This window comes from Eulemur rufifrons, chromosome 15 (genome assembly GCF_041146395.1).
Source record: "Eulemur rufifrons isolate Redbay chromosome 15, OSU_ERuf_1, whole genome shotgun sequence".
In the NCBI taxonomy this organism is placed as follows: Eukaryota; Metazoa; Chordata; class Mammalia; order Primates; family Lemuridae; genus Eulemur; species Eulemur rufifrons.
Window position 1 is genome coordinate 8,397,483 of NC_090997.1, and position 21,613 is coordinate 8,419,095.

The 21,613-nt window shown below is 37.0% G+C and overlaps 1 protein-coding gene across 1 annotated transcript in view; it reads left to right on the top strand.

The window, feature by feature from the left end:
• The window catches only part of DNAH8 (dynein axonemal heavy chain 8), a 296,755-nt gene that overhangs the window by 61,283 nt on the left and 213,859 nt on the right, over nt 1-21,613 (top strand). Inside the window, 6 exon segments of the mRNA XM_069487596.1 lie at nt 3,782-3,862; nt 4,265-4,381; nt 5,217-5,336; nt 11,191-11,323; nt 15,121-15,236; nt 16,997-17,103. Of these exon segments, the coding sequence (XP_069343697.1) occupies nt 3,782-3,862; nt 4,265-4,381; nt 5,217-5,336; nt 11,191-11,323; nt 15,121-15,236; nt 16,997-17,103 (674 nt within the window).

Below are 21,613 nucleotides of genomic sequence, written 5' to 3' on the forward strand. Positions count from 1 at the left end.
AGATAGATTATGTTTTCTAATTATTTTTGAAGGACTTTTTTTTTTTTTGGTAAAAGAAAAATATATCCCTGCAGTTATGCTGACATGGATGGCATTGAGGGAAAATTTGTTACTATGTTGATTCTTGATTGACTTAAAATACTGACTTGCAAACTGAAGAAAAGATTGGAAATGGAAAGCAGAAAGTGAGAAGATTATTAGAAATCAGATGTAGACTTCAGGATGACAGTGATGAAACATCAAGTTTGAAAACAATTTTAATATCATAATTTCAAAGATTAAGTACCTTAAATTTTATAACATATTTAATTCTAGACTATTAATAAGATATAAATTAATAAAGTGGGTTGACTATACGACACAAGTAGAAGGGATTCTCAACATTGTGGGATAAACTGGAACATTATTTAAATTCAAGTTCAGTAGTTGGGCAAACTAAAATTAAAAAAAATGAAAATGGCAGGCAAAAACTGACATTTCAAAGTAGCATAAAAGAGTTTAAATCAAAATATTTTCAAATCCTGGCCGGGCGCGGTGGCTCACGCCTGTAATCCTAGCACTCTGGGAGGCCGAGGCGGGTGGATTGCTCAAGGTCAGGAGTTCGAGACCAGCCTGAGCGAGACCCCGTCTCTACTAAAAATAGAAAGACATTATATGGACACCTAAAAATCTATATAGAAAAAAAATTAGCCGGGCATAGTGGCACATGCCTGTAGTCCCAGCTACTCGGGAGGCTGAGGCAGTAGGATCGCTTAAGCCCAGGAGTTTGAGGTTGCTGTGAGCTAAGCTGACGCCACGGCACTCACTCTAGCCTGGGCAACAAAGTGAGACTCTGTCTCAACAACAACAACAAAAATTTTCAAATCCTAATGCATAGTTTCTAAAATATGAAACAAAAGTAATGTGAGAATTTCTTTAGGAAGCCGACTCAAACAGCAAGCTGTATTAACTTTCTCTAACAAGGCTATGGACATACATTTTGGGAATGCAGGAAGATATATAAGTGTAAAGGCATTCTTCCTTGTACTAGTAGTAGTAGCAAAATACTGGAATCTAACCCCAGCAATAGAGAACTGATTAAATATGGTTTATAAGATAAATACACAGAAATTAATGGAATAACTGATTATTCAATGAGAAAAGTGAACTCTATTTGCGGTGGTGCAAAATTTACTAACTATGTTTATTATCAATAACAGAATAAGAAAATTACTGATTTTTCCTGTTTCTTGCTGGAGAGAGTAATATGAATCTGCTATTTTCAGTATGTCATTATATTTAAATCTTTTGGTTTAATTAAGGTTTAATTTTGGTCTGGCACTATGAAACTAGATAATGAAGTTTTTCTGGAAACTAATCTAACAAGATTATCAAAGAATATTTCAAAAATTTACCCCACTAGCAAGTATAATAAATTTAAAATGGCAATCATTTTAATATGTGACATTAAGAGCAACAACAGAAAAGATAAACTATTAGAATGGAGATTCCCCAAACAGTTTTTTAAACAGCTTTACTGAGATACAATTACATACCATACAATTCACCCATTTAAAGCATACAATTCAATGATTTTAGAATACAGGTATTCTACCTGTTGTAGAAATGTAGACAACCATCACCATAATCAATTTTAGTTTTCATCACCCCCAAAAGAAACCCCATACCGTTAGCATACACTCCCCATTTTTCCTCAAGTCTCCCCACACCCAGCCCCTGGCAACCACTAATCTACTTTCTGTCTCTATGGATTTGCCTTTTCTGAACATTTCATATGAATGGAATCATAGAATAGATGGTCTTCTGTGACTGGCTTCTTTCACTTAGACAGTATTTTCAAAGTTCATTCATACTGTTCTATATATTGTACTTCATTTATTTTTATGAGAAAATAATATTCCATTGCATGTTTATACTTTACCACATTTCAGTTATCTGTTCATCAGTTGATAGCCATTTGGGTTACTTCCACATTTTGGCTATTATGAATAATGCTGCTGTGAACATTTGTATACACATTTTTGTGTGGATGCATGTTTTCATTCTTTTGGGTATACACCTAGAAGTGCAATTACTGGGTTTCGGTAACTTGATAACTCCGTGCTTAAACTTTTGAAGAATTGCTAGACTGTATTCCATGATTTTCCATTCCTACAAGCAATGCATGAAGGTTCTCATTTCTCTGCATTCTTGCCAATACTTATTGTTATCTGTCTTTTTCATTGGAGCCATCCTTAGTGATTAAGAAATGGTATTGCAGTGTTGTTTTGATTTGCATTTCCCTGATGGTTAAGAATGTGGAGCATCTTTTCATGTGCTTATTGTCCATGTGAAGATCTTTGAAGGAACATCTATTTAGATCCTTGGCTCATTTTAAAGTTGGCTTGTATTTTTATTTTTTAGTTTTAATAGTTATTTTTGTTTTTATTCTTTTTAGAGACAGGGTCTTGCTCTGTGGTCCAGGCCGGAGTGCAGTGGTGTGATCATAGCTCACTGCAACTTCAAACTCCTGGGCTAGAGTGATCCTCCTGCCTCAGCCTTCCAAGTAGCTGGGACTACAGACATGAGCCACCATGCCCAGCTAATTTTTTAGTTTTTTTTTTTTCTCTAGAGACTGGGTCTTGCCATGTTGGCCAGGCTGGTCTTGAGCTCCTGGGCTCAAGCGATTCTCCCACCTTGGCCTCCCAAAGTGCTGGTATTTATAAGCATGAGCCACCGCACCTGGCCACCTTTAATAGTTCTTTATATTTTCTAAATACGAGTCCTTCATCGGGTATATGATTTGTAAAAACTTTCTCCTATTCTGTGGATTGTTTTTTCCCTTTCTTGATAGTGTCCTTTGAAGCACAAACATTTTACATTTTCATGAAGTTTTTCTACTTTTTCTTTTGTCTTTTGTGTTTTTGGTGTCATATCTGAGAAATCTTTTCCCATCCAAGGTCATGAAGATTTATGCCTATGTTTTGTTCCAAGAGTTTAATAGTTTTAGCTCTTACCAAAATAGTATTTAATTTTATACTGTCTAGTGACTTTGGAGGATTGAGTGTCAAACTATTGTTATAAATTGAAGCTAATCTCATTTGCATGGCATTTTACAGGCTTTTAGTTAGCATTGAACAATATCGTGAAAGTCAAAGTTCTTTGCCAAGTCTCAAGTATAAATAAAACTTCAACTATAAGTAACAGATAAAAAGGAAAGGAATCAAGAACTTTGAAACTATTAAGTAAAAATTGCAACAGTTTAATATTAATTTGGGGAAGAAGTAACTTGAATTCACATCTCCTACCACATAGTGTAGTAAATTACAAAATGGTCAATATTGGATCATCATAGATCATCTCTAAAAAATATCTAAAAGAAAACAAAAAAGCTTATTTATTCCGGTTGTATGGAAAAGCTGAATTTATCTTGATTCGAGAAAGCAAGTGTGGCATCAGTGATTAGTACATTTTAATGTGCCAGAAGACAAGGAACAGAAAGGAGAAAATGTGTAATGACAGATATCACAAAAAGACAATTATGTAAACCATTTATAATAACATAAATCTAGAAAGACAAATAATAAATATGAAAAATGAAAATCTAGAAAGCTCTATTGACTTATTTAAAGGGGAAGCTCAGGTAATTTATAGGTGGGGGAAATCAGCATAAATTTAAATGAGCAGCCCCCGTGATGGCAGGACTGCGAAGAAACAGGTGTAATGAAAACTTCCTGGTATGAATCAAAATGTGACTGTTGCTTTAAAATGAATTAAAATACGCCATTTCAACTTTTTACAGGGTCTTTTGCAGTATTATGATGAGTTATGTCAGGAAGTGCCTTCTGTGTTTGTCAATCTGATGACCCCGAAAATGAAAAAGGTTGGTAATGCTGAAGATTTATATTGATTTCCCTGTTATTTGAAATTGGGTTTTAGTTCTATAAATTGTGGATTTTAGACCATCTATTCTTGCCTAGACCCTCTATCTTTCTAGTTCAACTTTATAGCTCTGTTTTTACCTACAGAATTTCTTGTCTCAGTTTTGTTGCCTTTGAAAAACAACTAAATCTAAATCATGAGCATTTTCTAAAAATCCATGATTGTTTCCTGGGCAACCAACCATGATTAAAAATAAAAAGTCATTTTTATTAGGTATAATGGAGGGAAAATAAAACTAAGAAAATATAACCTATAAACTTTGCAGGTAATAAAGGAAAGCCTTTTCTATAAACGCAGATGCTCCTGTTAATAGTGGAAGCTGCTGTGTTTTTACTTTCTGTAGGTGGAATGTGTGCTGAGGCAAGGGCTCACAATATTAACATGGTCATCATTAACACTGGAAAGCTTCTTTCAAGAAGTTGAATCAGTTTTGGATATGTTCAATCAACTTTTAAAGAAGGTATGATCAATAAATAAACAAGGCTACATGCATTAATACTCAGAATGTAAGAAATAGTTTGATTATCTATGGAAGCTCTTTAGATGGTATGACTTTTCACTAACAGGATTATCAATTAAAAAAAAATAATGTCTTATGTTTCTTTTACTGCTTTGGGATCTTCATTTAAGGTTGCCTGGTTCTTGTCCTTGAATCACCTTGTCTTTAGTATGTTAAAATGGTAGCTCAACCTCACACTGTAGTTTAGAAAATGAGATAATTGGAGACTGTTGAAGATGGCAGAGTGGAGGGCTTAAATATTAATTAATATTAATGCATCTAATATTAACTAGATGAGGCGATCATCTAATTGGAGACTTGTCTATTGATTTCCGACGTGTTTGGTGCGCAGAACGTATATCTTTTTAGATGTGTTAGTCTGTCATGGCAGCAGAGTGGGATAGACAAATTCAGAGGCTTTGGAGTCAGATAAACCTGAGTGTGGAATTCTCTGCCTTTTACTAGGTCTGTGTTCCTCCCTAGGTCATTTTACTTCTCCGAGCCTTGGGTATGTTTAGCTGGAAAGCTTGGGGTGTCAGTGTCTCATGTGCTGGAATGAGGATTAAAGAAGATATCACATGTGAGGTTATGGTGTATGTTGGTGCTCAAGAAAAATTTAGTTCCACGTCAAGCTTTTTTTGCAAATGTAATCCTAAAATTTTCGCCAAATTATGTTTGGCTCAGGATGCAAGTTTCCAGATTTAGCCCACTAAGTTAATTTATAACCCAAGCACATTTGGATGAAAAGCTAGCTATAAAGGAGAGGTTTTTTTCACATTTTTTTCTTTGTTGGTAGATCAATGACTTGTGTGAAATGCATATTGATACAGTTCTAAAGGAGATAGCCAAAACTGTGTTAATTTCCCTGCCTGAAACTGGTGCTACCAAAGTAGAAGATATGCTGACCCTCAATGAGGTATGCATTTATTTATTATATTATAATCACAGAAATACTGGCTTATAAACCTAAAATGTGAATTGGTAATCTAACAGTAGAAATCTGGGTCAGTAGCTTTTTTGGATATCTTCTGCTCCGAAGGCTTACATGGCTTCAACAGTTCAAACCCACAGCCACACCCCAGGTGTTATCTTAACTGATATCATCAACCTAATGGAGTTCCCTGGGGCTCTGTCACTGGTTCAGGGCTCTTTTTCCCCTGCGCATACGACCAGGGCCATATCATCTTTCTTGTGGTTTTAACTACAACATACTTTCCCTCTAAGTCTGTCAGAAACCTGGGGACTCATCTGGACTCCTTTCCTCATTTCTGTTTCCTAAATCCAGACAGTCTTAAGGCTTAGCCAGGTTTTGCCTCTTACTCAGATTTTGCTTGAGTTGCCTCTTCTTTTCATGCCTATTACCCACTTTCTAGGTCAGGCCCTTAATGCTTACTTTGAATTTAGCAATCAATGTGATCTAACTGGTCTCTGTGCCTCATATTTGGCCCTATCATATCCACCTACATTGTCATCACGTCTGATTGTGACACTCTCCAGCTTAAGTCCTCCAGTGGCAGAGGCACCTGGTCCTTACAGGACAAAATCTAACCTCCTTAGCATTGCATTATATTGAAATTATTTGCATACCTATTTATCCTCCATGAACTCGAAAGTACAAAGACAGGAGACCTGTCTCGTCATTTTCGAGGCCTGGCACATAATCTTTCTCAACAGCACTAAACTTACGTCTTGAACTGAATTCTTTGTTCTGTCTTGCCTGCCTGTGCTTCCCTTGCACCCATTCTGCTGGTTTGGGTCACCTTGCTGGTGTCCTTTTCAAGACAGCCACAGATGGGTCCATTTCCAGGGGTCCAGTCTGACCCATGGGAAACAGGTGTTTGCCCCTTTCTATGGAAGTACAGCCTCTTCTCCCCAGGACATCTCTTTTTGGCTGCAGGGGTGAGGGTAGCTAGCCAGCCTCTCACCTCAGGTCTGCTCAGGCATGGATCCGCCCTCTATGCCCAGATTCTACAGGGAGGGTCCCCATGCTTATCTCTACTGCATCTACCAATGAATGAGCAAGCTTCCCTTCTGTAACCTCAAGGTGGGCAGTGGGCTGAGAGCTGCCTTACCTCTTCCTTGGTAAGAACTGCCTTCTTCATAATGTGTATGGTCTTAAAATTATTTATTCTCAGTTTGGGGCCTTGGCTATAACTGAAACAACACTAAATAACCCATTTTAATATCCTGTTCTTGGTACAGTCAAGTTTAAGATGGTTATATCTTCTTGGACATTTGTTCCTTTTGTCATTATGGAGTAAGCTTTTTATCCTATTTTGTTTGATATTATACCAGCTTTTTTAGGTTATTATTTTTTAGTTGTGTATTTTTCCATTTTATTATTTTCAACCTTTTTAGCTTCTCTTGTTTTAGGTTTTTCTCTTATGAAGAATATTTAGCTGTATTTTGTTTTTAACCTACTCTGAAAATCTCTGTTTTTTTTTTTTTAACTGGTAATTTTAGCCTATTCTGCTCTTTGCTATTTCTGCCAACTCTTGCTCAGAGTGGCTTGTTTCTCGGTGTGTTTTATGTGTTGGACTGTGGACTAATGCACATATGTGCATTTGTGGGAGTCCTGGACAACCGTGGTTGAGAACCTGTCCCTTTTTATCCATCCCTGTGTGGTGCCTAGGAGCTTCACCAACTTGGGACAACTATATGTTAGCTTCTCAGTGGATAGAATTTCCAAAACTACACAGGTTATATGAACTCAAGCCCCAAACCTGTGTGAGGGTAAGCTAGTGTTTGTGAATTCCCAAGGGAGAATTTGTTCCCCCCCGCCCAGAGCCTCAACCAGGATAGCTACCTTTCCTTTCTAGCCCCCCCTTTCCCCGAGGGCATTGCCTTTGATTTGCCTGTTGTTATGGGGGGGATGAGGATGGGGTAGATCTTAATTCTAGCCTCCCACCCTTTTGAGGGATCCGTGGCCTTATTTGGTTTTTTGGTTATGGGAAAAAAAAAAAAAGCCCAATAGGAGCTGTGGTTTCAGCTTATTTTTCATTTTAGGTCTATGCTTTTTGTTTTTGTTTTTAGTTAAGGTATAGCGCATATACAGAATAGTGTGCACGTCTTAAGTGCACCATTCAGTGAACGTTTACATATGATACACCCTTGTAGCTCTCTCTAAGAGCAAGATATAGAATACTTTCTTACTCCAAATGACTCCTCTGTGGTCCATTTTGGCAACAACACTTCCCTCATACCCCCAGAAGTGATGGCCATTTGAATTCTATCACTGTGTATTAGTTCTGTCTGTTTTTGAATTTCATATAAATGGAATCATACAGTGTATATTCCTTTTTTTTTTTTTTTGAGACAGAGTCTCACTCTGTTGCCCGGGCTAGAGTGCCGTGGCATCAGCCTAGCTCACGGCAACCTCAAACTCCCAGGCTCAAGCAATCCTTCTGCCTCAGCCTCCTGAGTAGCTGGGACTACAGGCATGCATCACCATGCCTGGCTAATTTTTTTCTATATATAATTTTAGCTGTCCAGATCATTTCTTTCTATTTTTTGTAGAGATGGGGTCTCGCTCTTGCTCAGGCTGGTCTCGAACTCCTGAGCTCAAACGATCCACCCACCTCGGCCTCCCAGAGTGCTAGGATTATAGGCATGAGCCACCACGCCCGGCCAGTTATATTCTTTATGTCTGATTTCTTTTGCTCAGTGTTACAGTTGTGAGATTCATCTATGTAGTCATGTGAAGTATTAGTTCTTCATTCCCTTCCTGTAAAGCATTCCATTGTATACATTTATTACAATTTATCCACTCTACCATGTTGAGGGCATTTGGATAGTTTACAGCTTTTGGTTCTACACTGAGCATTCTTGTACATGATTTTTTTGTGGACTTAAGCACTAATTTTGGTGGGTATATACCCAGAAGTGAGATTTCTGAGTCATAGATTATGAATATATTTAGCTTTAATAGAAACTATCTTTTTAGAGTTTGTCTATCTGAATCAGGGGCCAGACGGGTTCACGTATTACACTTAATTGCTATGTCTCTTAAGTGTTAAAATCATTCTCACCGCCTCACTGATTTTGTTTGGCTTGCAAGTTTTTTATTGTGGTAAAATATACTAACATAAAATGTACCATATTAGCCATTTTAAGTGTACAATTCACTGGCATTAAGTATATTCACAGTGTTTTGTAACCATCATCATTATCTATTTACAAAATGTTTTTGTCATTCCAAACTGAAATTCTGTACCTATCATATAATAATTCGCCAGTAGTGGTGCTAAGTCTCAATACTGTAAGTCAGGATGCAGGAGGCAGAATTCTGAAGAGCACCTTTGCCAACCAGTGTGCCCCAGACTTTTGCCCTGCAGTGACCTAAGGTTCTAGTAACAGTTGAGCTACCTTCCTACAAACCTACCATTAGGTAGGCCATTATAGTGAAGCCAACTCAGATAACACTAATTTGGGGGGACAAGGTTCATTTGGGCCAAGCAGTAGTTTCAGACCATATTTGGGAATCAGGGCTGCTTGTAGTCAGGGCAACATTCCTTGTCTTGAAGCATCTAAGGGTGGTTTTAGGATAGATTATGTTAATTATTAAAAAGCTTTCTTCTTTTAGTTTCAAATCATTCCTTCTATTCTGTGGTCCTGGGGCCCGGACTGTAAGCTATGTTTCTCCTAGGCCAGCTGGCTCCCTTTTAGACTTTGCTCATATGTTAACTCCATGTTGTACCCTTTGAAGAACTCTTGAGACTGTTTTCCAAAGTGGCTGTGTCATTCCCACCAGCGGTGTATGAGGGTTCCAATTTCTCTATGTCCTTGCCAACACTCGTTCATTATGCCATCCTAGTATGTGTGAAGTGGTATCTCATTATAGTTTTGATTTGCATTTCCCTAATGGCTAGTAATGTTGAACATCATTTTATGTACTTATTAACCTTTCATATACGTTGCTTCAGAAACTTCTATTCAAATTGTTTGCTCACTTTTAAATGGGGTATTTGTCTTTATATTTTTGAGTTGTTATAGTTTTTTTAAGATACTAGTCCCTTATCAGATATATGGTTTACAAAAATTTTCTCTTATTCTGTAGGTTGCCTTTTCACTTTTTTGATGGTGTTCTTTAAAGCATAAAAGTTTTTAATTTTGATGAAATCTAGTTTATTAAATTTTTCTTTTGTTGCTCTGCTTTCAGTGTTGTATGTAAGAACACTTTGCCTAATCCAAGGTCATGAAGATTTATGCCTGTATTTCTTTCTAAGAGTTTTCTTAGTTTTAGCTCTTAAATTTGGATCTATGATCTATTTTGAGTTAGTTTCTTTGTATGGTACAAGGAAAGGGTCCAATTTCATTCTTTTGCAAGTGGATATTCAGTTGTCCCAGCATGAGTTGTTGAGTCCCATTGACTTTTTATTACATACTTTTGGAAATATATAGAAGAATTTATATGGTATTCTTCCATTTGTTCTGGTGCATATGTTCTTTTTAAAAGATTACTATATGTTATTTTGTCGAGGTTTCTGGAGATATCAGGGGAATGCCAAGATAAACGTGTGTGTTCAATCTGCCAAATCTAACTAGTAGTGTCTGGTTCCTTTCTTAGGGGATTTCAAAGCAGGGGTGTGTATAAACACATGCATTCAATCTGCCATGACCTGCTGGAATGGTCTACTTGTTTAACACCCATTTTCCCTGCCAGATTTAAGTGGCTCCCACCCCCTATTGCCATTCTAAAGGTTAGCACTGTGTTGCATAAATTACAAAAGACGGAATGAATGAATAATGGAGCAAGGTCAGAAGAGTTGGTGGGGTGGATTGGATTAGAGAATGTCTGCGGGTAGGAGACGGAACACCATTTCCCCTGAGACTGAAAAAAAGATGAGAATGGGTTCAGATACAGATGAGAAGGTAAAGGAAGGAACGTGTCGGGCAGAACATGGGGAATATGGGCCCTCCCAAGGCTTATCAGGAGAGAAGTTTGCGTAGACAGACTGGAGATCCTCCGCAGCTGTATTCTTGTAGCCATGTTGGCTGTTCCTGTTTGCTTTTCTCTTTCCTGAAGTGCATGGATGTTGTGGGCATGTCGAAAGACTTACTCAGTTTTATAAATCAGTTTATCTTTTCTGACTTTGACTGGTTCTCAGCTTCTTCTTTAAGCCTTTGCTGACTATTAGAAGAGTTCAGAAAGACAAAATACAGGCTTTTAGAATCAGACAAAACTGGTTTCAGATCTGAATTCTTTCCAACTACTGCATGACGTGGGCAAATTCCTTCTTTTTTCTGAGCCTCGGTCTTCTCTTCTGTGAAATGCGGACAATGATATCACCTATCTCAAGAGTTTGTTGTTTAATTAAGTGTATTAATACATGTAAAGCTCTTAAATTGATGGCTGGCATACAACACTATGCTCAAAAAACCCTTATCTCATTTAACTCTCAAAGCAACACTTTGGATTGTCCTAAAAACCATGTCTCATTTTCAACTTTTGACATCATCTTTCTACTCCTTCAGCCCTTTTTCCCCTCCCCACTCATATGAATGTGAAGGCAGAGCTCTATGTGTGATTGAGTGAGACACAGCCCAAAGACTTGGGGTTCTTCTTCTTTCTCCTATTCTTTGCTTGGGCCTTAGCAGCTATGCTTTTAGCCATTGACAATTTTGGATATGAAACATTGTACCAATGGCAACTATCACTAGTTTGTTTTTCAAGTGAAGTTAATTATAGTTTTATAAATTAAAGTCGCATTAATAATTTTCACAGTGTTTTTAAGTATCTGGAATTGAATAGTCATTTCTTTATTTAATAGACATATACAAAAGAATGGGCTGATGTTCTAAACCACAAAAGTAAGCATGTGGAAGAAGCTGTCAAAGAACTTATATTAATATTTGAAAATATTTATGAAGTTAAGTACACTGGGAAAACAGGTAATTTCACTTGTTATAATGTTTGGATCACACAGTACACAGACGTGTCCTCATGTAGGCAGCTTCTGCTTAGCAGGTGCCAAATTCCAGACTCCCAGAAGGAAAGCAGGGGTTCAGCAGAAACCACATTGTTTGTACAGACAGCCGAAGCCCAGAGAGCTCTTTCTGTCAGTCAGGGAATGGTGGGAGCCCTTCTGAAATCCAGGTTCCCAACGAAGAGCCATCTTTAAAGCAGGGCTGCCTATGGATACCAGTCTTAGGCCTGTTATGGTAATTTTTTTGTTGTTGTCGTTCAGCATTCTTATCAAGTCACTTTGACTATTTGATTTATTTTATCTTTTTTTTTCTCTTTGAGAAAAGCAAACCAGACAAAAGTAAATTCTACAATTTTCTTTAATTCGGAAAGCGTAATTTGGATGAGACTGTGTTTTAAGACATTTTTTTCCCCCAGACCCTTTTCTATATAGAATGTGCTGTGCCTTACCACTTAGAACTGTTTCAGGGGCTCTGGGCACAGCTAAATGGTACCTCGTGGAAGAGTGCACTCCCAAGGAAGCAAAGATCACAGCACGGCACGTGTTCCCCACCATCCAGTCCCCTACTCCCAGCTAAAGAATGACATAAAGGTTCTGTATCTTAACTGTCACTTTTGATTCTGCCCAAGCTCTCATCATCCTCATTCAGTCTGTTTGGGAATGTGAGAAACGTCCTTACTTTACGAGGTCTGTTCAGGCAAATCTGTATGACAACGTGCCTGCATTATTTTAAGTGGTTACGATAATGTGACCCTGCTGGATTTCCTGTTCTCCTAATAGGTTCTAATAATTTCAGCAAATACATATTAATAAGCCCGAGAGATAAACTATTAAATTTGAAACCTTTTTATCAAGGGCAGAGAATTTTAAGAAAAGATTCCCTAGTAGTTGAGTATTTTGCTTCCTGCTTCCTAGGTTGTGGTTTAAGAACATGGGAGTTTTGGTTTTGCTTAGATTGTCCTGTCCTAGATATATTTTTTTTTTGTCATATATTGGCAACCTCTTTAATATCTAGTAACTAGATATTATAAAATTGGGACTGATTTGTCCAGTATGTATACAATATATACAATGCAGCAAAGTTAAATGAAATGCACGTACTATACAGGGCAATGGATAAGGTGAAAGTTTCTAGTACACACAAACAAAACACTTTTTGCAATTTCTTCCCTCCCACCTCCTTCAACCCAGTGAACAAGTACAAAGAGTATACTGTTCACAGAGGTGGTTTAACAACTCTACTTCCAAACACAATATTTCCCATCAGTTTTTAAAAGCTATTTACAAAGTGTTATTTTACTACTTCTACTTTTCAATACATTAAGCACTTCTAAATATCTAGAAAGACTAGATATTTCGTATAAGAACTTAACCACTATACTGCACTGTTAAATAAAATTGCACATACATAGCAATTGTTATAATCTGAAGTGTAATCTAAATATGACCATTTTGGCCTTGAACCATTCCCTCCACATTTTCTTTTCTCTGCCTTATATCCAGTGGACAAGTACAGGCATGTGTAATGCTTAGAAATGGTTGAACAAATTCATATCCAAAAGTCATTTACAGAGGACAAGCTTTCCTATGAATTTCAACACAAGGTATACAAAATGTGCTAATTTTACTAAGTACTTTGTCATATACTGGCAACCTCTTTAACATCTAGAGACTAGATATTGCAAAATTAGGACTCATTTGTCCATTATATACATCGTATACACATAGCAAAACAAAATGCATAAAAAATAAGAAAACTGGTATCTGAAAATGTCCAAGTATGAACACACTAGCTTATTACCTTTTGCAATTCCTTCTCTCCCACCTCCTCCAAACCATAGTACGAGTATAGATGGTACTGTACTGCTCACAGAGGTGGTTTAACAATTCTATTTCCTGAAGACAGTATATCCTGTGAATTTTAGCAAAAAGATATTTACAAAGTGATATTTTACTACCTCTACATTTAACATATGTCGAGCACATCTAAACATCTAGGTAGACTAGATGTTTAAGATAAGGATTTAATTTGCCCACTATATACACAGCAGTCTTGAATAAACTGCACATATGTAACAGTTACATTTGAAAGTATCTTTGAAATATGAACATTCTGGCCTAGAACCCTTCCCTCCTCCACCAACTCAGTGGGCTATAATGCTCAAATTTTCAGAAGACAATCTTTCCTAGGAATTTAAAAACAAAAATGTACAAAATATATAAGTTTACTAATTCTACACACTGGCAACCTCTTTTAACATCTAGAAAGACTAGATGTAAATTATGTCCTAGATATTTTGAATCTTTGGATAAATTTGAAGAGAAATACTTATTTCATTTTAAAGTTCTCTTTTCAAGCTCTAAGAACTGATTGGATAGAAATTTCCGGCCGGGCGCGGTGGCTCACGCCTGTAATCCTAGCACTCTGGGAGGCCGAGGTGGGCGGATCGTTTGAGCTCAGGAGTTCGAGACCAGCCTGAGCAAGAGCGAGACCCCACCTCTACTAAAAAATAGAAAGAAATTATATGGACAGCTAAAAATATATATAGAAAAAATTAGCCGGGCATGGTGGTGCATGCCTGTAGTCCCAACTACTCGGGAGGGTGAGACAGGAGGATCTCTTGAGCTCAGGAGTTTGAGGTTGCTGTGAGCTAGGCTGACGCCACGGCACTCACTCTAGCCTGGGCAACAAAGTGAGACTCTGTCTCAAAAAAAAAAAATAAAATAAAATAAATTTGTAGTTGGAGGTTTTACTTTTTAGTTTCCTAAGGAGTATAAGGGGATGTGTCTGTCAATCACGATCCCTGTTTGCCCAAATCCCTGCTGTTGCCACCATCCCCTGCTCCGGGAAGCAGTGTGAGGCTGGCTTTGTGCAAGGCAAGCCACTGGCTGCACCAGGGGTGCGTTGCTAACACAGAATGTGCCACCAGAGTTTTGAAAGAGACCCAAGAGATGGCTCTGCCTAACAGGGATGAGGTTAATTAGCTAATTGCTAACATATTTGAACTGGGTAATCTGTGGGAAGTCGACTTTTTGAGTGAGAGGAGAACATTTCAGTCAAGCAGAGATCCCATGAAAGTGACATTATAAGAAGGGGGAAGGGGAAGGAGAGGGGAAGAGAAATCTGTGCCTAGACTAGTGGTTCTCAATGAGAGTAGGGAGGGACTTTGCCCTCCAGGACACATTTGACAATGTCTGGAGACATTTTTAGTTGTCACACAGTGCGGGGCGTTTGCTACTAGCTTCTAGTGGATCATTGGCCAGGGATGCTGCTAAACATCCTACAGGACAGCATCCAACAGCAAAGAATTATCCAGCCTAAAATGTCAAGAGTGTTGAGGATAAGAAACTTTGGGCCTAAAATGAGTATCTACAGCATGTCTTCTTTCCTCTTAGAATTTTTCACCTAAACTAGTAACAAGTGTCAAAAACACAAAAATATCATTTAATTGTGAGAAAACTCTAAAGGTAGACACATACTTTAGAAAGATAATAGGCAGAACTCAAATTTTTTCTTAATTCTAGATACTAAGACAGAGTATATTTACAGAGCATATTTCTTAGCAGAATGATTAGTCTGTTGAGATGGGTGACTTAAATTGAATTCAAGGATGACTCCTACAAAAAAAAATGCAAAAAAAAGAAATTTTTTTTGAAAGTTTTTAAAGTAAGAGCTTTTAACAAAGGAGCTTCCTAAGAAGATTTGGCCATGTAGAATAAACCTAATGCTTAAAAAATCAAATCTTGTATTTTTGTTTTATCTTTTGTCTGTAGAACAGCGGAAACATGTTGTTTTTGGGAGTGAAACAGAGGAGGGTGAAAGCACTGACTATGAGGCTAATACTGTGAATGAGGTCGATACTAATGAAAAAGAAGATGAGTTTAAAAAGGTATTTATTGTGGAACAATTTCATGCAATTCAAAGAATTATGACTCATAGGTTTATACATAACCCTAAATGGTGTTTCTTCCAGGCAGCTTACAACCAGTCTGTGTGTAATATATAACAAAATTCAGAAAATCTAATTTTCAATTTTACACTGTAGGATCAGGCAAGATATAACAGTCTGTATAATTTTCCCCAGTATCACCAACTTTTGATGTGATATTGTTGATTACAATTTATGTAGTTATCTCCTCCTGTTGAGATTGATGATGTTTTCTTCTATAGCAAATGTGACTTCTGGAATTGTAGTGCCAATCAGTTTGACTCAGAGTGGAGAACTTTGTTCTCAGTTATTGTGTTTAATAGAGTTATTGGTATTGCAAGGCTAGATTCTGACTCACTTGGGGCCCAGGGATCTGCATTTTTAAAATAGCAGCATGGATGACCTGTAGACTCTCCCCCAGGAGAAACCCGGGATGGGCAGATTTCACACTGTGTCGAAATGTGTTGAGAATAAAGGTTGAGAAAGAGGCACGAGGCTTCTTTTTCCTTGTTAGGCCGTACCCTTCTGGTCACGTATGAACTCTGAATGCTGCACCCCCACTCTCACTAACTGCTGCTTTCTCTTCCTCCTGTCAATTTTCTTTTAATCCCTGATACCCACTTTCTTTTCATTCTTTCTCTATTTTACACACTCTAATACAGTTTTGGAAATAGCACACATTTGTTCCACTTTCACCTTCTTGCTCAAGGCTGGTATCACCAGTCGATTGGGAAACCATATTCTGTGGAGTCTGGATTGTAGCCTTAGACTTCTCCATGCCATGCACCAGGCAGCTGTTAGCAACCAGCGGGAGTCGGCTGGAAGAGGACGACGTGTACTCCCCTCTCAGCAGTCTTTGTCTCCCAGTTGCATTCCTGTTTGACACCGGCGGGGATTCTTAGGGCACGGCTGAGTACCATCAGAGCCTGTCCAACTGGGGAATCACTTGGAACTGCATTAGTGCAGTAACCTCCTAAACAGCCTCTGTCTCTCAAATCCATCTCCCACATTGCTGCCAGAACGGTCTGTCTAACAGAGAAATCTGATTATGTCACACCTGTGCTTTAGCTCAATAATTCTCCATCCCTAACCGTGCCCCTTGCCACACTGAAAAGCTGTATTCTTCTGTGTTCATGGCTGATAGGTCTCTCTTCTGACCCAACTCAACCTGCCTCACCTGCCCAGTCTTAGAGGGGCAAGATTTTAGAGCAGGGAGCAGCAGTATGGCCACAGCCTGTCCCCAGATGTGTGACTCACTGTACAAGCAAGACGTGGGCCAGACCCCTGACTGTCGGGCTCAATACCTGGCCTGTGCTCTGACCAATAAGCTTGGCTACTCCTCCCAAGGGAGACTATTCATCCTCTTGTGCCCCCTCCCTTAAGCATTGAGAAATGCACCACACTTTAAAGTCCTTCACTTCTGCTGGGGGAGTTATAGAGTATTGAGCAAACCAGGATTTTTTGAATAAGCTATTTTTGAATTTTGGCTTTTGAATAAGTCCTTCTGGTTTGCTAGGGTGTTTATGCAAGCACATTTTTCATATGTTTTTATTTGTCTAAAAAGTCAGGTAATTTAGGATTGAATTTATTTCTACAATATCATTGAAATTATATAATTTGTTATTTTTCACTTTTCACATGTCACTTCTAATATTGTATCATTGCTTTGGGGATGTTAGAGATTTTTTTTAAAAACCATTTAATATGATTTATTATTACAGGAATGTAAAGAGGTCTATGCTTTTTTCTCTCATCAATTACTAGACAGTCTTCAAAAAGCTACACGGTTATCTTTGGACACAATGAAAAGAAGAATATTTGTTGGAAGGCAAGTTGAAAATATGCTAAACATGTCTGGTAATGCTACCTGTCATAATATAATGCTAACAGCATATCTTATTTTATTAATATTTTAAAATTATAAAATTTAAAATATAGCATTCATTAAACAACTGTATGAAACATTTATGTAATATACTGCAAGACTCATGGTCATATGAACAACCCTAGCACCCTGCCTGAGATAAAGAAGACTATCAATCCCCTCACTGGTCCTCTCCCTGCTCACCCAAAGGTAACTGCTATCCTGAACTTGGTGTTTATCATTGTCTTGGTTTGCCTTACAGTTTTGTATCCCAAATCAATGTATCATTTAATTTTGCCTGTATTTGAACTGTGCTCAGTATTATGTTTTTGAGATTCATCTATATGTTATAGTTTATTTTCATTTCTGTATAATTGGAGTATATATAATCTGTGTATCTATTCTACTGGTTATTGTCATTTGGGTCATTTCTTGTTTGGGCTATAAAGAATAAAGCCTCTGTGAGCATTCTGGTACCTGACTCCTGCTGAGAGTAGATTTACTGGGTCCTAGGGTATGTGCATGCCTCATGTTACCAGGCAGTGTGTTACATGAGAGTGCCCATGGCTCCTCATCCTTGCAAACAGTGTTATTAAATTAAAAAGTTCTTGCCTTTTTTACTGCTTGAGTCAAAGTTATAAGAGTGCCCATCACCCAGATAGTGTACATTGTACCTGTTAGGTGTGATTTCACCCATCCCCTCTTCCTTCCTCCCTCCTGCTGACTTCCATTAAGTTTTACTTCCATCTGTGCACATGAGTGCTGATCAGTTAATTCCAATTTAATAGTGAGTACATGTGGTGTTTGTTTTTCTGTTTTGGCAATGCTTCACTTAGGAGAATGGTCTTTAGTTCCATCCAGATTGTTACAAAAGGTATTAATTTATCATTTTTTGTGGCTGAGTAGTACTCCATGGTATGCATATACCACATTTTATTAATCCACTCATGAATTGATGGGCACTTGGTTGATTCCACATCTTTGCAGTTATGAATTGTGCTGCAAGAAACATTCAAGTGCAAGTGTCTTTTTGATAGAATGACTTTTTTTCCTTTGGCTAAATACTCAGTAGTGGGATTGCTGGATCAAATGGTAAGTCTACTTTTAGTTCTTTGAGGAATCACCATACTATTCCCCATAGAGGCTGCACTGGTTTGCAGTCCCAACAACAGTGTATAAGTGTTCCTTTCTCTCCACATCCATGCTAACAGCTATTGTTTTGGGACTTTTTTGATAAAAGCCATTCTCACTGGGGTTAGGTGGTACCTCATTGTGGTCTTGATTTACATTTCCCTGATGGTAAGTGATGTTGAGCATTTTTTCATATGTTTACTGGCCATTAGTGTATCTTCTTTTGAAAAGCTTCTGTGTGTGTCTTTTGCCCACTTTTTAAGGGGGTTGTTTGTTTTTTTCTTCCTGATTTGCTTGAGTTCTTTGTAGATTCTGGTTATTAGCCCATTATCAGATGTGTATCATGTGAGTATTTTCTGCTATTCTGTAGGTTGTCTATTTGCTCTGTTTCCTTGGCTGTGTGGAAGCTATTTAATTTAATGAATTCCCATTTATTCATTTTAGTTGTTGCTGTGATTGCCATTGGGATCTTCGTCATAAATTCTTTGCCTAGGCCAATATCTGGAAGAGTTTTTACAACATTTTTTTCTAGAATTCTTATCATTTCATGTCTTAGGCTTAAGTCTGTTATCCATCTTGAATTAATTTTTGTGAGTGGTGAGAGATATTGGATCCTGTTTCAGTCTTCTACATGTGCCTATCCCATTTTCCCAGCACCGTTTATTGAATAGGGATTCTTTTCCCTATCTAGTGTATATTGTTGTCTGCTTTGTTAAAGATCAGATGGCAATATGTGGATGGTTTTATATCTGGATCCTCTGTTTCGTGCCATTGGTCTATGTTTCTATTTTTGTGCCGTGCTGTTTTGGTTAGTATAGCCTTATAGTATAGTTTGAAGTCTGATAATGTGATGCCTCCTAATTTGTTCCTTTTGCTTGAGGTTGCTTTGGCTGTCTGGGCTCTTTTCTGGTTCGAAATGAAACGTAGAATTATTTTTCTAGATCTGTGAAAAATAACATTGGTATTTTGATGGGGATTGCATGGAATCTGTAAATCACTTTGGGTAGTATGAACATTTTAACAGTGTTGATTCTGCTGATCCATGAGCATGATATGTTTTTCCATTTGTTTATATCCTCTGCAACTTCCTTCCTCAGTTATTTGTAGTTCTCTTTGTAGAGATCTTTTATCTCTTTGGTTAAATAACCAAAACATTTATACCCCCTGTAACATTCTGAAATTTAAAAAAATGAAGTCATAAAAGTTCTAGATATAATGTGGAAAAAATGTTAATAGCCTCAGTATATGGATATCTAAGTATAACACAAAACCCAGAACCCATAATAGAAAAGATTGATAAATTAATTTTTTTACGTGGTAAAAATTTTTAAATGCTAAAACCCCAGAAGACAAATGATGACATGGGGAAAATTACTTTCAACATGTATCGCAGGAAAAGCTAATATTCTTAATGAAACAGGAGTACCACAAATCTGTAAGGGAGGAAAATCATCCAAGAGAAAAATGAGCAAGGGATATAGAGATAGCTCATAGAAAAGGGACAAAGAATGGCTTTTCAGTATGTGTATTTTCATCGGCTTGGACTGTCATAACAGAATACCCACAGACTGAGTGTCTTAAACAACAGAAATTTATTTTCTTACAGTTCTGGAGGCTGTAAGTCCAAGATCAAGGTGCCAGTAGGGTTGATTTGTAGAGAAGGCTGTCTTCCTGGCTTGCAGATGGCCACTTTCTTGTGTCTTCCCATGGCCTTTCTTCTGTGTGCAAGAGGAGAGAAAGAGATCTCTCATGTCTTTACCTCTTCTGGTAAGGACACTAGTCCTACCTGATTAGGGCCCCACCCTTATGACTTTTATTTAACCTTACTTACTTCATTAAAGACCCTATCTCCAAATACTGTTCAATCAGGGGCTAGTGCTTTAACGTGAATTTGAGGGGGACACAATTCAGTTTATACCAATGTGAAAAGATATTTATCCTCACTGATAAGAATAAAATGTAAATTAAACCTAAAATGTTAACCTAGTGAAAGTTTAATGTGAACCAAATTCTTTAAGAATTTAAGAAAACATTTCATACGTGTATGGTAATCATGTTAATTGGTGTAATCTTTAAGAAAGGCAATTCAGTAATATATGCCAACACTTAAAATGAATGTTCCCTTTTAAAAACAGTTTTTTGAGATATAATTGGCATGCAATAAAATTAATCCATTATAAAAAAAATTCTTGCTAACATAAGCGATGTGAAATGGCATCTCATTAGGATTTAAATTCTAATTTTCCTGGCTACTGATAAGGTTAGATATATTTTCATGTGTTTATGGTCCATTTGTCTTTCTCCTCCTTAAAATTTGTGATTTTTTCTTTGGCCTGTTTTTCTATTGAATTAGATTAATTCATAAATAATCTTAATTTATTACTTTGTTGATGATAATATAGTAAATATCTTCTCTCAATTTTGCCTTATCTTTTTATTTTCTTTGTTAATCTTCATTTTCCTTTGCTGAGGTTTAAGAATATTCAAATTTATCAATCTTTTTCTTAGTGATTTGTGATTTTTATGTCCTTTTGAGGAAACCAACCCTTCCCTACTTCATGTCTTCTAAAAGTTTTATAGTTTTGACTTTTACATGTAGGAATTTAATTTACATGGTATTGATTTTTATGCTTAGTGTGAGGTAAGAGACCAATATATTTTTTTCCATATGGTTAATGAGTTGACCAAGCAAAAGTTTTTGAAAAATCAACCTTTTTTTTTTTTTTTTTTTTGGTGGTGGGTGATTAAGTTGCATTGAATCCATAGATCAATTTGGAGAGAATTAGCATCCTTATGAATATCGAATATTATGTATTACCTCTGCATTTATACAAGTCTTTAATAGCACTCAGTGAAGTTTTATAATTCTCTGTGTAAAGGTGTTGCACACTTTTGTTGGATTTATTCCTTGGCTATTCACTGCTGATTTTTAATTTAATTGTACTGTTAAAATCTCCCAGTGTGATTGTACGCTTGTCAAATTTTCCTTCCGTTTTGGTCAGTTCTTTTTTATGTATTTTAAGACTGTGTTGTTAGGTATATGCAAAGTCATAGCAGTTTGATCTGCTTAAGAGTACTCTTCCTTTTATTTTTATTTGGTGACCTTCTTTATCTGTAATATTTTAATACTGATTCCTCAAATTCTTTTTAGCTTGTTATTAATTTTGTTTTCCCAGCTTTTTTGGTATAACTTTCAATCCTTTCATTTATGCTTTTCTCTGTAGTTTTTAGTTTTACCTCTTAAAAGTAACATATACCTGCTTATTTTCATTCAATCTGATTATCTCTGTCTTTTTAATAGTGAGTTTAATCTGTTTGCACTTACTGTGATTTTTGTAAATAT